The sequence below is a fragment of the Excalfactoria chinensis genome, chromosome 1 (assembly GCF_039878825.1).
Source record: "Excalfactoria chinensis isolate bCotChi1 chromosome 1, bCotChi1.hap2, whole genome shotgun sequence".
Lineage (NCBI taxonomy): Eukaryota > Metazoa > Chordata > Aves > Galliformes > Phasianidae > Excalfactoria > Excalfactoria chinensis.
In genome coordinates, this window is record NC_092825.1 from 183,461,086 (window position 1) to 183,474,835 (window position 13,750).

The window sequence follows — 13,750 nt, forward strand, 5'->3', positions numbered from 1 at the left end:
CTCTGTACAAACAAGTGTGGTTTATTAAGGCATTTCTTTGAGAAGTTGGCACTTGGGTCCAGGCTGTGCTGGAGCAGCCCAGTGTGCGGGCCGACAAGCAGCGCCCAATACATGCAGCTCAGCGAGACACGATACAAAAGTACAAACAAAGTAGAAAACAGGAATCATAGTACAATGTGTAAAAATAAATAACTGGAGGCTCGGCTCCTGGCTGGGCTCAGCAGCACGTGGCTGGAACCCCACACCGAAGTGAGGCCATGTGTCTGACCCTACCCTATGTGGCATGCAGGGGTGACCCATCCCAACGTGCAGAGAGGAGTGGGGCTGCTCAGCCACCCCGGCACTGCGCAGGGCTCAGGCAGCCCCTCAGGTGCCTCTGGGCCATCCCCGTGCTGAGCAAAGTGGAACACATCCTCCCCTCCCGGAGCCACCTCAGCTCCCCATGGTCCCACAGCCTCCCTGGTGCCACTTGGTTCTGGCCCTCTGCTGTCAGCCAAGGCAGCTCCCAGAGCTGCCAGCACTGGGGACCTGTGGGCATCACGGGGAAGTGGGTCTGGGGCAGCGCGGTGCTGGGGGGCAGGGCTGTGCTGGGACCTGTGGTGTGCAGAGATGGGGCTGCAGGCACAGGTGGTTCCGAGTGGGATGCACAGGGGCAGTGGGCAAAAGTGGCTTTTGGCTGCTGTGATAAATACTTGGGGCTGGGGTGACCAATGAGGGTGCAGCCAACGGTGCACACAGGCTTTGCACTTGAGGCTACGGAGTGGCTCTAGGAAAAGCGTGATAGGAAGGAAATTCCAATATTCCAGGAGCAGCCCCAGATCCCCTTCTCAGACAGCTGGGACTCCTCCCAGGCTGCACATTTGGGGCTGCCGTGGCTCGCATGCTCGGCTCCTGATGCTCACTCTGCACCTGTAGCTGTGTATGTGTGGGTCGCAGCAGCCTGAGCACCCAGGGCTGCAGCACCTGGCACAAGGACGGCACTCCCAGGGCCGTGCCATGTGCTGCGGGCTGAGGTGAGCTCTGCAGGGGCTGACACAGCTGTGAGCTCATACCAGCTGTGAGCTGACACCAGCCGCAAATAGTGCTGGTGTGAGGATGGGGACCAGCCCCAAGGATGTGTGGCTCTGCCTGTTCCCACAGTGTGACATGAAGGAGCAGCGCAATGCAGCTGCTGCACAGACGGCCGGGCACAGGGATTGGGGATTCCAGCAGCCACCCATGCTGTGGAGGTGGCCCTGGTGTCCCAGCTCGTCCTGGTGAGCACTGCAGGCCCCCGGGGAGCCCTGCTGCCTGCATCCCACATTGTATCAGGACAACATGCTGGCTGCCACCGCGTCAGCCTCAGGCCACATGGCTTTTTGGGGTACCCCCGCCCATGCTGCTGCTGTGGGCTGGCACCACCAGGCTGGGGGCAGACAGAGTGAAAGGAGGTCACAGAGCAGCCGTGCCGGTGACTTTCCCAGGATTCGGGCTGTCCTGGGGTCAGCTAATGCAGTTCTGGCATTGCTTCTCCAGCCAGCAGCGCTGCCAGCCTGGTTCACTGCCATTACCTGTGCCTGATGCCAACCCGCAGCCCCAGGGGGCCGCCACGCAGCCATGGCCCAAGGCCCTCAGCCCTGGGACCGTGAACCCTTAGGTAGGGCAGACGCAGAGGTGGGAGGTGGAGAGGCCTGTGGGACCCTGACAGGTGCCCTTTCCCCCCACCAGCTGCAGACAGGTAAGCAGATAATGGGCACTGCCTTCTCCTCCCTGTCCACGACCTGGGATGTTTCAGGCGATCACCAAGCAGGGTCAGCCCCGCTGCTTCCTGCAGACCCACAGGCTGCCGCAGCTGTGCCAGCTGAGCAGTGAGACCCCGGCCCTGGGAGCTCCCACAGGGACAGGACCAGCAGGGACGGGCCAGCCCCTCACTGCTCCTGGGCTGCTGCATGGCTGGGGCAGCTGGCCGGCACAGAGCAGGGGCTGCAGGCAGCGCTCTGACCCAGCAGGGCAGGAAGCAGCGCTCTGCTCCCAGCCCCTCTCAGAGCACGGAGTACCACGAAGCAGCAGCGTGCCAGGCACTGCTCCGGGACACCACGAGCAGTACAAGGAACCGTGCCTCGGGGTGCTGGCGCTGGGCTCAGCAGTCCACAGGGCGTCAGAACGAGCATTGAATCTGCCAGACCACAGGGAGTGACAAGAGTCAGCAGTCCCAAAGCACACGGGAACCCACAGCACGTGGGGCCCTGAAACGGGCAAGGTGCTGGGAAAGCCAAACCAGTACCGTGCCGAGCAGCCCTCGGCTTGGCCCCGCTCCTGGCCCCGTGTCTGCAGGGGTCGGCGGGGAAGTCTATGGGCCCAGGTCTAAATCCTGAGCTCGGCCTCCTCAGAGGGCTCCAGTGAGTGCTCGGCGCTGATGGTGGAGGCGGAGGGGCCCTGTGAGATGCCAAAGGGAGAGACCACAGGGGAGCGGGCGGCCAGTGGGGACAGCGAGGGGGAGAAACTGGGTGACATGGCAGAGGACGAGATGGAGCCCTCGTGGCTGATGGGCGAGCGGCGCAGCGATGATGGGTGCGGGAAGGTCCTGCCCGCTGGCGGCTTGGGGGGCACAGACTTGGCACCCGGGTGGGCCACAGAGGTGATGAGGGGCGGGGGGTCGATGCGAGGCTTGGGCTCTGCCTTGGGCTTGGTCGGGAACGGCTTGCGCAGGGAGCTCTCATCCTTGAGGCGGGCGATCTCTGTGAAGACGCTGGCCAGCGGCTGGAACTGGGGGCACCAGTTCAGCAGGTAATCCCAATTGTAGCTGCCACGGAGCTCCTCGTCACTGGCCACGATGGCGGTGAGCGAGCCTTCCACAGAGGGCTTGCCATCCTCCGGGAAGGTATAGTCCTGGGGCTGGGAGGAGACGCTGAGGCCGCAGCGCACACCAAGAAAGGCACTGCCTCCCCCATCCTCGCGGTACAGCTGCGACGTGGGCCCCGGGAGCAGCAGCCCAGAGCCCTTCTTGCTCTTGAACCACTGGGAGCTTTCCAGGGCGGCCGGCTCGCAGGAGATGTCGGACAGCTGGTCGGCGTCCTGCTGGATGCCGGAGTCGGGGCCGCGGGCCGAAATGTGCTCCTGCATGGATGCTGTGATGCTGGCCACGCGCGGGTACTCGTTGATCATCCGGATCTCGTCGTCCTCAGCTGCCTCAGCAGAGCCTCTGCCACTGGAGTGCGAGGGGTCCAGAGAGCCGCCCCGCGTGTAGGGCCCCGCTGGCTCCCCCCCGTACCCCGGCAGTGCCTGGTGGTAGATGTGCTCAGCCCCAGGGAGCGCTGGCTCCTCGTGGCCCAGCTTTTGCAGAGAACTGCTTTGCACGTGGGCCAGCGGCCGGTCCCCCTCCGTCTTCTCGTGGCCCCGGCGGTGACGGGAGCGGACCAGCGCCAGCACGATGGCCACGGCAGCCAGCACTACCACGACGCCCAGCGAGGCGGCCACGGCCACCAGCAGCAGGTTGAGATCCGGGGCCAGGCCGAAGGAGGTGTGTGTGACGTCGATGGTGACCTGAGCGGAGGCCGAGCGGGAGGCTGGCAGCGGGCTGCGCGCCTGCACCTCAAGGCTCATCTCACGGGGCTCCCTCTTGGTGCGCCCGGCCCCGGCCTGGGGCTGGCTGTCCACCCGCAGGTAGATGGTGCCTGTAGTTTGGTTGATGGCAAAGTACGGCGAGGGCTTGGCCAGGCTGTACAGCACAACGCCGTCAGCCCCCTCGTCCTCATCGGTTGCCAGGACCCGCCCAATGCTCTGCCCTTTGTGGGCACCCTCAGGGACCTCAAAGCTGAAGGAGGGGCTCAGGAAGATGGGATCGTACTCATCCTCCCCGGTCACCAGCACCCGCACAGTCACCGTAGCGGAGGCGTTGCCGGCATCTGTGGCCCTGACGAGGAGCTGGAAGGCTTTGGCTCGCTCATAGTCGAAGGTGAGCCGGGAACGCAGCTCCCCGGAGCTGCTGTTGATGGCGAAGGCGTCTCGGCCCTCTGCCACACCGGGCCCCCCCACCGGCTGCTCCAGTACTGCGTACTGCAGCTCCCCAAACACGCCGGTGTCGGTGTCGATGGCACGCAGGGTGGTCACAAGTGTGCCCGGCGGCAGGTTCTCCCGCATGCTGGCACTCAGCACCTCCACTGGGAAGTACGGCTTGTTGTCATTGACATCCTTCACCTCGATGGCTACAGGCACCAGAGCAAAGTGCCCGCCTGGCACATCCATGGCCTGCACCACAAGAGCGTGCAATGCCTGCGTCTCCCGGTCCAGGGGCCGTGCCAGGCACAGGGCACCCGTGCTCTCATGGATCTGGAAGAGCCCGTGCTGGTCACCCGAGCTGATGGTGTAGTGAACATGGCCGCGGGGCCCTGAGTCGGCGTCGTGGGCCGTCACGCGGAGCAGCTCTGTGCCAGGAGGCGTGCTCTCGCTCACTGCCGTGCGGTATTCAGCTCGGGCAAACACAGGCGGGTTGTCATTGACGTCCTGCACGGTGATGAGCACAGGCACCGTGGTGCTGCGCTGCGGCAGGCCCCGGTCCAAGGCAGCCACAGTGAGATTGTAGACAGGGATGGCCTCAAAATCTAAGGGCTCCACAAGCACCAACGCACCCTGTGTGCGGAGCTGCCCACCTGCCCAGGCCACCCGGCTCTCCACCTGGAAGGCGTTGCCACCGTTGCCACTGACAATGGTGTAGTCGAAGCCGGCGTTCTCTCGGGAGAGGTCGGCATCACCTGCGTCCAGCGTCAGCACGGTGGTTCCAGGCCGCAGGTCCTCAGGGACGCTGGCATTGTAGTGTGGCACCTGGAAGATGGGGCTGTGGTCATTCACATCAAGCACCTGAAGCTGAACCGTGGCCCAAGATGAGAGGCTGGGGGAGCCGTGGTCACGGGCCTCCACCACCAGTTCCAGGGTGGGCTGGTTGGCATCAAATTCCACTGGTCGGATGGTGAACAGGGTCCCTGTGAGAGCACAAAGACAGAGTCAGCATGGGGGGCCAGCAGGGAGCCTGACAGGGTGTTATGGATATTGGCTGGAGGGACAGGCATGTGGGATGCTGTGGTGGTGGGGTGTGGTGGCCACACCGCCACCTCTGCCTCCTTGGCCACGGCAGGCCTGGTGACGGGGGGCATGAGGGCCCCTTCCTCTGCAGGAGCTGCTGGAGCAACCCACAGCGTGAGCCCCCCCGTAGCAACCAGCCCCACGCACCATTGCTGGGGTCAATTGCAACGTCAAGGCTGGGCACGGCCAGGTGGAAGGTGATGTCCCCGTTGCTGCCCGAGTCCATGTCGGTGGCGCTCACGGTGAGAAGGACGCTCCCTGCAGGAGTGTGCTCTGGCAATGTCACCTGGAAGAGGAGGAAGCCCTGGTCAGCACCGGGTCTTCATGTGGACACTGTCCCCATTCTCCTTGAGCTGGCCAGTGGGGCTGAGAGAAAGCCTGGAGCTGGCTAGGGCAGCCGTGGCCAGAGTAACCCAGTGCAATGCTAGCCAAGGACTTCCCCATCTCTGCACCAAGGCCATGGGGGGCACCTGTAGGCACCTTTCCCACATGCGTAGCACACAGCCTCGTCTGTGCGACTTCTGAGCTACCAGAGGATCCAGGTATTGACCTTTTTCTCTGCTGCTGTGTGCATGGTTTCAGCCTTCTGACCAAACTGCAGTGACAGCAGGAGGGGTGCTGGGATGTGGGCCAGAAGGACAGGGATCAGGATAGGCTCAATTCCATCTTCAAAGTGATCTCTGTGCCCCACAAGGTCAGGAGAGCCGGGCAGGTCACAAGGGCAGCAGCGGGGCTTGTTCGGGTCAGCCAGCACTGTCTGTTACACACATGCTCATGAGTGAGTGTGGGCAGTACCTGGTAGAAGGCCTGGCTGAAGGCTGGTGCGTTGTCATTCATGTCCTCCACGATGACGGTGAGGTTGGCCTCGGTCTCGTGGCGGCTGTCAGAGGCTCGCAGTGTCAGGGTGTAGTGGCTGCGCTGCTCGTAGTCCAGCGGCCCCGTCAGGGCAATGCGCCCCCCATAGCGCAGCACACTGAACGTGCCCACGGCATCACCTTCCAGCATGAGGGTGTAGGAGAGTGCCGGGCCCGAGTCCACATCGTTCCCTGTCAGCTGGGCGATCTGGGTGCCAAGCAGCATGTCTGCGGAAAGGTGGGGCGTCAGCCAGCATCCCCATCTCCTCAGAGGCACTGACTCACTCGGGGACAGCAGGGAGATGCTGATGGTGAAGGGGCAGGTCCTGGGAGTCAGGCATGGGGACAGGGAGTGAATGCCAGGGGCAGGAAGCTGTCAGGGCAGCGTTGTGCAACCAGAGCCCTCGTGCTTTGGGGCCAGGGAGGAGCTGAGTTCAGCCGGTTCCCTGAGGACACACAGCTGCACAACCTGCTGGCACCAGGACGTCACAGAGGGGACAGTGCTGGGGGGGTCAGTGCAGGTCAGTCAAAGGTCCGGCACAAGCCAGCCCTTAGTGAGGGAACAGGCCTGCTGGGGGCTTCTCTCCCACCCACAGGAGTCCACCACAATCAGATCCTGCTGTTAGTGACACATTACCTCATAGGGCTGAGCGGCACTTACTTTCTGGGACCCGCACCTCCCAGGGAAATGGGATGGTGGGGCTGTTGTCATTGATGTCCATCACCACAACTGTCAGCGTAGCAGAGCCCACGAGGGGGGGTGTCCCTCTGTCCATCGCTGTTACCACCAAGCTGCAGGAAAGCACAAGGGCACAGCACGAGGGTCACAACCGCGTGCCAGTGCACACACACAGCATCTGGGGCAGGAGGACACCGCACGTGTGCACGGGCTGGAGTATGCACGTGTTGTAGTAAAACTGCACAGAAATCTGGAGTGTATGGGGCAATGGGTGTGAACAGAGCGTCTGCAGTGGGTCAGTGGATGTGCACCTATCAGGAGCAGAGGATGCACATCTGGGTGTGTATTCAGAGGGCAGCAGGTCTTCGTCCAGCACCCAGAGCATATGAGCAGCCTGTGCATGTGGGCACAAGTGAATGGAGCACCTGGTAGGCAGTGGATTAATGCACATACATGGCACGTATATGTGCACAGCTGGGGGCTTTTGCAAGAGGAGGACAGTGGATGCACCCACAGTGTTTTCAGTCTGTGAAAGGAGCAGGAGTCTGGGATGTGTGTGGGAGAAGAGCTGGGCAGAGCAAATGGGGGGAGCAGGGGACAGATGTCAGTGTTTGGGGCATATTTGGGAACTAGGGAACACAGGGAGCCTCGGTTTGAGTGGACCCGAGGTATTTCCAGACCTTGGAAAAGGGAGGTAGATGTGGAGCAGTGAAGCATGGATACGGCAAAGGGAATGAGGTCTGGGTGGTGTGGTAGAAGCTGTTCCTTGTATCTGTGCCATGTTCTCTCATGTTCGAGAGACAGGGGAGAATGTAAACTCATCTTACATGGTTTGACTGGAGGATGAATGTGTGGTGAGGGACCCAGAAGACTTGGAGTGAATGCAGGGGGATTTGCAGAAGGGTTGAAGTCAATGCACAGCTGCTGGGGGACACGTGGTAGGGCAGGAGGGTGGAATGTGTGGGAGTGGGCAGAAACTGAACAGATCTAACCTGGATTAAACAGGCAGGAAAGGAAATGGATGCAGCTACTGAAGAGTTCACTGCCCCCTCCACAGCCTGCTCAGATTTGCAAAGGCCAGGCTGAACGGAGCTCAGGCTGATCTCACGGCCATCTGTCACACCCTCATCTGATACCCAGGTTACCACTTAGTCCAGGTTCCTGCTGTTTAGCAACAGCTTGGTGTGGCACCAAGTAGCAAAGTATCCTCTGCATCCCTGGGGATGCTGCTCCTATGTCCTTTTCACATCTGTGGTACAAGTTGGTCTGGCCCTACTCACCGGGTCTGGGACCAGATCTCCCTGTCCAGGATGGCAGCAGTAGTGATGGTGCCGGTCTGAGGATCGATGTGGTATAAGCCTGTCATTGGTAGGGACTGGTTGATGGCGTAAGTCACCTGCCCATTCATTCCCTGATCCAGATCATCTGCTAGGACCTGCAAAGCCATAGGAGAGATTCAGCAGTGCAATCTGGAGCCCTGTAAACAACGGATCTCCAAAGCCAGACACACGGATCCACAGGCGCCAGCCTTAGGCACAGCCCACCTCCTCCTCCTGACAGAGGCAGCCAGGGGAACTGCTGTCCCTGTTTTTGCCCCCAGTGCTACCTGGATGACTGGGGAGTCATAGCTCTGCGACTCCCAGATGAATGCCACGTAGTTCTGCAGCTGGAAGCGTGGCAAGTTGTCATTCACATCTTGCAGGTTGAGGTTTATGGCCATAAAGCCGAAGGAAGCTGTTGTCTCTGCCTGGACCACAAGGCGCAGCCGAGGGCTGGCCTCAAAATCCAGGCTGCTGGAGTCCTGAACTGAGATGGCACCTGGAGAGAGAGCAGGGTGGGGGGAGAAGGGGCAAGTGATGCACCGGCATGCCCAGCCCTCAGCTCTGTTGTTCCCTTGCACTTAGTCCATCCCTCTGTCAGTCTATCCATTCTCGGACAGAAGAAGCATACTGAGCTTCCTTCGAACCAAAAGCCTTCGCACGAGTCACAGTGAGATGCTCTGCTGATAAACTCTGCACAGTGCTCAGGACAGACGCCTTACATTAACATTAAAGCATGCAATAGCCTTCCCAGTGGGGACATCACCTGCTATGGAATCACAGAATCACAGAATCCTTAAGAGTTGGAAGGGGCCTTTAAAGGCCATCCGGTCCAACTGCCCTCACTGCACAGGGACACCACAGCTCCATCAGGTTGCCCAGGGTCTGATTCAGCCTCACCCGTGAAGTCTCCAGAGATGGGGCATCAACCACAACACTGGGTAACACGTTCAGTCCCTCACCACCATCACTGTAACAGATTTTTTCCTTATATCTAACCTCAATCTATCCTCCCTGAGCTTGAAATTGCCAGTTTAGATGAGAACTGCCCCATGTCGAGCCCCATACTGCAGAGTTAGCTCATCAAGCCCTAGCCTAAAGTCAGCTATCTGCACTATTGTCTAGCTTGAATCCATACAAAGAGACTGAAGGGCTGCAAACAGTTCTGCAAGGGGCCTGAGGACACACATCCACATAAGCACTGGCTCTGGCAATGACACACTGTTGTCCTGGTTGCCCAAGGAGGCTGTGGATGCCCCATCCCTGCAGGCATTCAAGGCCAGGCTGGATGTGGCTCTGGGCAGCCTGGGCTGCTGGTTGGTGACCTGCACACAGCAGAGGGTTGGAGCTGGATGAGCACTGTGGGCCTTTGCAACCCAGGCTGATAAAAAAGGACTGGAAGGCAAAGGGAGAGGCAGGGTGCATGGGAAAAGCACAGAGCTGGGCACGGGGAGGTTCAGGCTGGGCATTAGGAAACATCTCTGTCATGAGTCTGGTCAGACACTGGATCAGGCTTCAGGGAGAGATGGTCGATGCCACATCCCTGCTGTTGTTCAGGCTTTGGATAATGCCTCAATAATAAGCTCTAACTTTTGTTTATCCCTGAGGTGGTCAGGGATTTGGTTTCAGTGGTCTTTGTAGTTCTGTTCTGTTCTATGCTATTCTATACTAATGACTGGCAGCATTCCCAGTGATGCATCCAAACATAACGAGGAGAAACTGGTGCATTGTTGCAGCACAGCTTAAAGCCAAAGGCACCGTGTGCCACCGCTGGCAGCCGGCGGGGCTGGAGAGCCACCCTGAGCTGCCCTGTGCCTGCCTCATCTGCATGGTGCTCCAGAACCCACAGAGAGTCACAGTGTGCAGCCTGCTGCCCAAGGAGAAAGCAGAGATGTGCTCCCCAGGCAGACAAATGAGACCTGAGCAGGGAAAAATCCTGTGTTCTGGGCACTTTGGTGGAGGGAACGTTTCCTCACTGAGATGAAGGGCCACAGCAACTGAGGCACAGCCAGGGCATGACAAGGGTGGCTGGGGAACTGCTGGCACACACAGCCCAGAGGCAATCTGGAATCTGACAGGACAGGGATCACAGGGACATGGCAGGGGATGTTCTGTGACACCACTGGGCTGAGGCTCTTTAGCTTGGAGGAGACTGAGGGGTGACCTCATTAATGTTCATTAATATGTGAAGGGTGATGGTCAAGAGGAGGGAGCCAGGCTCTTCTCAGCGACATCCAATGACAGGACAAGGGGCAATGGGCGCACATTGGAAGAGAGGAGGTTCCACATAAATATGAGAGAAGACTTCATGGTGAGGGTGAGGAAACACTGGGATGGGCTGCCCAGAGGGGCTGTGGGGTCTCCTTCTCTGGAGCCATTCAAAACCTTCCTGGATGCGTTACAAGATCTGGGTGTTGCTGTGTGCCCTGGTCTGGGTGTTCCTCAATGATCCTTCGGGGTCCCTCCCAATCCCTGACATTCTGTGGCCCTGCGACTGCTGACCTACAAACCAGGACTTGCCCCTCTCGCACTTCACAAACAGCAGCTCCAGGGCTGCTCCACATCTCACTTCTGAACGCAGAGTCAGGCAGGCTGCTATGGCAGCGCGTGAACTCCTTCACAGGCAGTCCCTGGGACAGATAACACTCAGCGGGCCACCCCTGGGTGCAGCTGCTCTCCACAAAGATCTCTGTGAATCTGACTGAATTTCCTGCATCTGCCCTTTCTTTGGCTCTGAGTTTCAGGAACTGCACGGTGGCAGCTGCCGAGCTCTGGCTGGAGCTGGGGTGACTCTAGCAGTGACAGAAGCACTGCAATGAGGCAGCCTGGGAGGTGGAACCCAGCTCTCTGGGCAGGCAGGGTGCAGGCAGGCCTGGGGGGTCAGCTCAGGGTGGTGCTGGCTGCAGCAGGAAGCCTGCAGCTGTAGCTCAGCTTCCTCAGGGCTGGGAGGCTGGGACAGTTCTTAATAGGTGCTGTGACCTGGTCTGGCCTCATGATCCCAGTGTCCAGAGGCCTCTTCACAGCAGCAGCACAGGGTAGTGAGTGGCTAACAGTGACAGTAAGGTGACAACACTGCAGCTGGAGGGACACGCGATGACACAGTCACTGTGGCTGGCAGGTGTTAATAAGGGTGCTAATGGTCTGCATGCCATGCCATACCGCAGGTGGACCTGCACAGTGGCCATGGGCTCAAGCACAAGCACTGTGTCCAGAATGGTCTGGAATCCTGTTCCAACCCCGATCATCCAGCAGGCCACAAGAAAATTACATTTTCATGAGAAGCTCCAGCTCCACCGCTGTGCTCTGCAGGCCTTCTCATATCCCAGCCTCTTCTGAACTGCAGGGCAAGCAAGGTCCCCCCTCCCCTCACACTCAGCCAGGACTTCCTTGATGTCAGGGGAAATGTAGCCCTTCCAAGGCTGCCCTTCGAAGCTTGTGGTGCAACCAGCACCAGCTTGCCTAGCGTCGCTGGGCAGTACCCTGCAGCCTGCCTCACTGCTTTACTGGGCTATCAGCCACCCCCAAGCACCACTGTTACGTTCAGCATCTGCTGACTGCTCAGGGCACAGTGGTGCAGAGGGAAGGCTCCCTTAGAAATGCCCACAGGTCAGTGAGCTGTTCACCATTTTTTGTCACCTTTGGGACCATGCAGCCATGACCACCCAGCAGTGCCGCAGTCACAGCAGCTAAGATGCACACTGGAGAATAAGACATGGCATACCGTGACCTGGGATGTGTCACTTGGCCATAGTGTTGCTGCCTAAGGCAGGAGCACATCCAGATCATCTCTTAACGATGGTTGTGGCCTCTGCTAATTCCTGAGCAGGGCTTGTGAATTTTGGAGGGAAGGTCCAATAAGCAGGAACCAATATTTTGCTGGGAACTGTACTAGCATCCTCAGGACACTGACAGGATGGCGTCTAGACGTGAATACTAACACTACTGAATTTAGTAGAATAGAGGTGTAAACTGCATTCCTGTGCCTTTGGTGGACCCTGAACACTGTGATAGCTGAGCAGGCACTGACAGAGCACGGGTGACTCTCCCTTGCTGCTTCCCTGTGTGGTTCTGGTGCTGTACCTGAACTGGGCTGGATAAGGAAAGCATTCTTCTCGTTGCCGCTGATAATGCTGTATGTGATGCGCCCAGAAGAGCCCCCCATGTGCACAGCTTGGATGCTTGTGACAGCAGTACCTGGAAATAAAGGAAGCAGTGATGAATGGGCAGCAGAGTCTCAGGGCACACTGAGGATCAGGGTGGTAGCACGTTATACCACAGGAACACAGCCCTGCCTGATGACATTGCTGTCAAAATATGTGAGAATCAATGGTAAACTCTGGGCTGGGAGACAACACTCCTGGGGCCTGTCTATGACCTTTCTATGGTCTCAGTCTGAACCCTGAAGCCATTCCAGCAGCAACTGGGCACCTATGACTGCTCATTGTGATCAGAGCATCTTGAGGCAAAAGCTCACAGGATTATCACCCCCAACACCCTGGGCCCAGCCAGGCCCTGTCATCCCCTGGGTCTACCCAAAGCATAACACAACTTCCTAAGACCCTGCAGTGCTCCCTGGTCTGAGTTCCAGCCTATGGAACTATTCTAGCCTGGCACCCACCTCCCATCCCATCCCATCCCATCCCATCCCATCCCATCCCATCCCATCCCATCCCATCCCATCCCATCCCATCCCATCCCATCCCATCCCATGCCATCCCATGCCATCCCATGCCATCCCATCCCATCCCATGCCATCCCATGCCATCCCATGCCATCCCATCCCATCCCATGCCATCCCATGCCATCCCATGCCATCCCATCCCATCCCATCCCATCCCATCCCATCCCACCTCAGCTTGTGCTGAGCACTCTGCCCATCAGATACCTGGAGCAGCATTTTCTGGCAGGACCACTTCATTGGTGCTGCGGGGAAAGCGCAGCCCCCGGTAGGGCTCTTCCTGCAAATGGATCACCACCACACCAGTAGAGGAAAGCGCTGGCTGCCCCAGGTCTGTGGCCAGGATGAAGAGTGTCCGCTGGCGCTGGCTGAGTGAGCTCAGGGGCTGCAGCAGCTGGATATCCCCTGTGTAGGAGTTGATTGAGAAGGCTGAGTTCGGGGTGGCCAGGCGATACAGAATGGAGGCATTGGCACCTGCATCCCTGTCCTCTGCCCTCATGGTGGCCACAACTTGCTTGAGTGGCGTGTGGCGAGACAAACTGACGGTGACTGGGCTGTGCAGGAAGGCAGGAGCGTGGTCATTGACATCCCGCACCGTGACCGTGACGCGCACAGCTGCGCTTTTGGGCTCCCACGGTGCTGAGTCCACAGCCTTGGCCAGAAAGCTGTAACTTGGCTGGCGTTCCCGGTCCAACTCCTGGGCGCTTCTGATGCTTCCACTCTGTGGCTCTACCTGGAACATGCCCAGGGACTCATTGCCCAGGTAGTAGGTGACCTGCCCATTGGTGCCCTCATCAGGATCCTCAGCTTCCAGCTGCAGCACCAGGGAGCCAACTGGCAAGTCCTCGGGCACCTCCACCACATAGCTGGCTTGAGCAAAGCCAGGAGCATTGTCATTTAAGTCCAACACCCGCACATTCACTGACATGGTTGCACTGCGTGGTGGCGTGCCGTGGTCCTGAACCACTACTGTGAGGCTGTAGAAAGCAACTTGCTCTCGGTCAAGGGCACGTGCAGTGGAGAGGACACCAGAGATGGGGTCTAGGATGAAATCCTGCTCAGGATCTCCATCTAGAAAAGAGAAGGATTAGCAAGACAGCATGACTGAAACTTGAAGTTGGCACAGAGAAGGTCCTGGACTATGCTGCTTGGGATGGTAGAG

At 59.1% G+C, this 13,750-nt stretch overlaps 1 protein-coding gene across 1 annotated transcript in view; it reads right to left on the bottom strand.

Annotated features, from left to right (window-relative positions):
• Positions 1-13,750, bottom strand: part of DCHS1 (dachsous cadherin-related 1) — a 48,355-nt gene continuing 34,605 nt past the window's right edge. Inside the window, exons 14-21 of the mRNA XM_072327126.1 lie at positions 12,796-13,659; positions 11,991-12,104; positions 8,198-8,409; positions 7,872-8,026; positions 6,574-6,704; positions 5,854-6,140; positions 5,206-5,344; positions 1-4,958 (exon numbers count right to left, since the gene is read on the bottom strand). Coding sequence (XP_072183227.1) covers positions 2,344-4,958; positions 5,206-5,344; positions 5,854-6,140; positions 6,574-6,704; positions 7,872-8,026; positions 8,198-8,409; positions 11,991-12,104; positions 12,796-13,659 — 4,517 coding nt within the window. The 3' untranslated portion in view covers positions 1-2,343. The remainder of the gene's footprint in view (positions 4,959-5,205; positions 5,345-5,853; positions 6,141-6,573; positions 6,705-7,871; positions 8,027-8,197; positions 8,410-11,990; positions 12,105-12,795; positions 13,660-13,750) is intronic.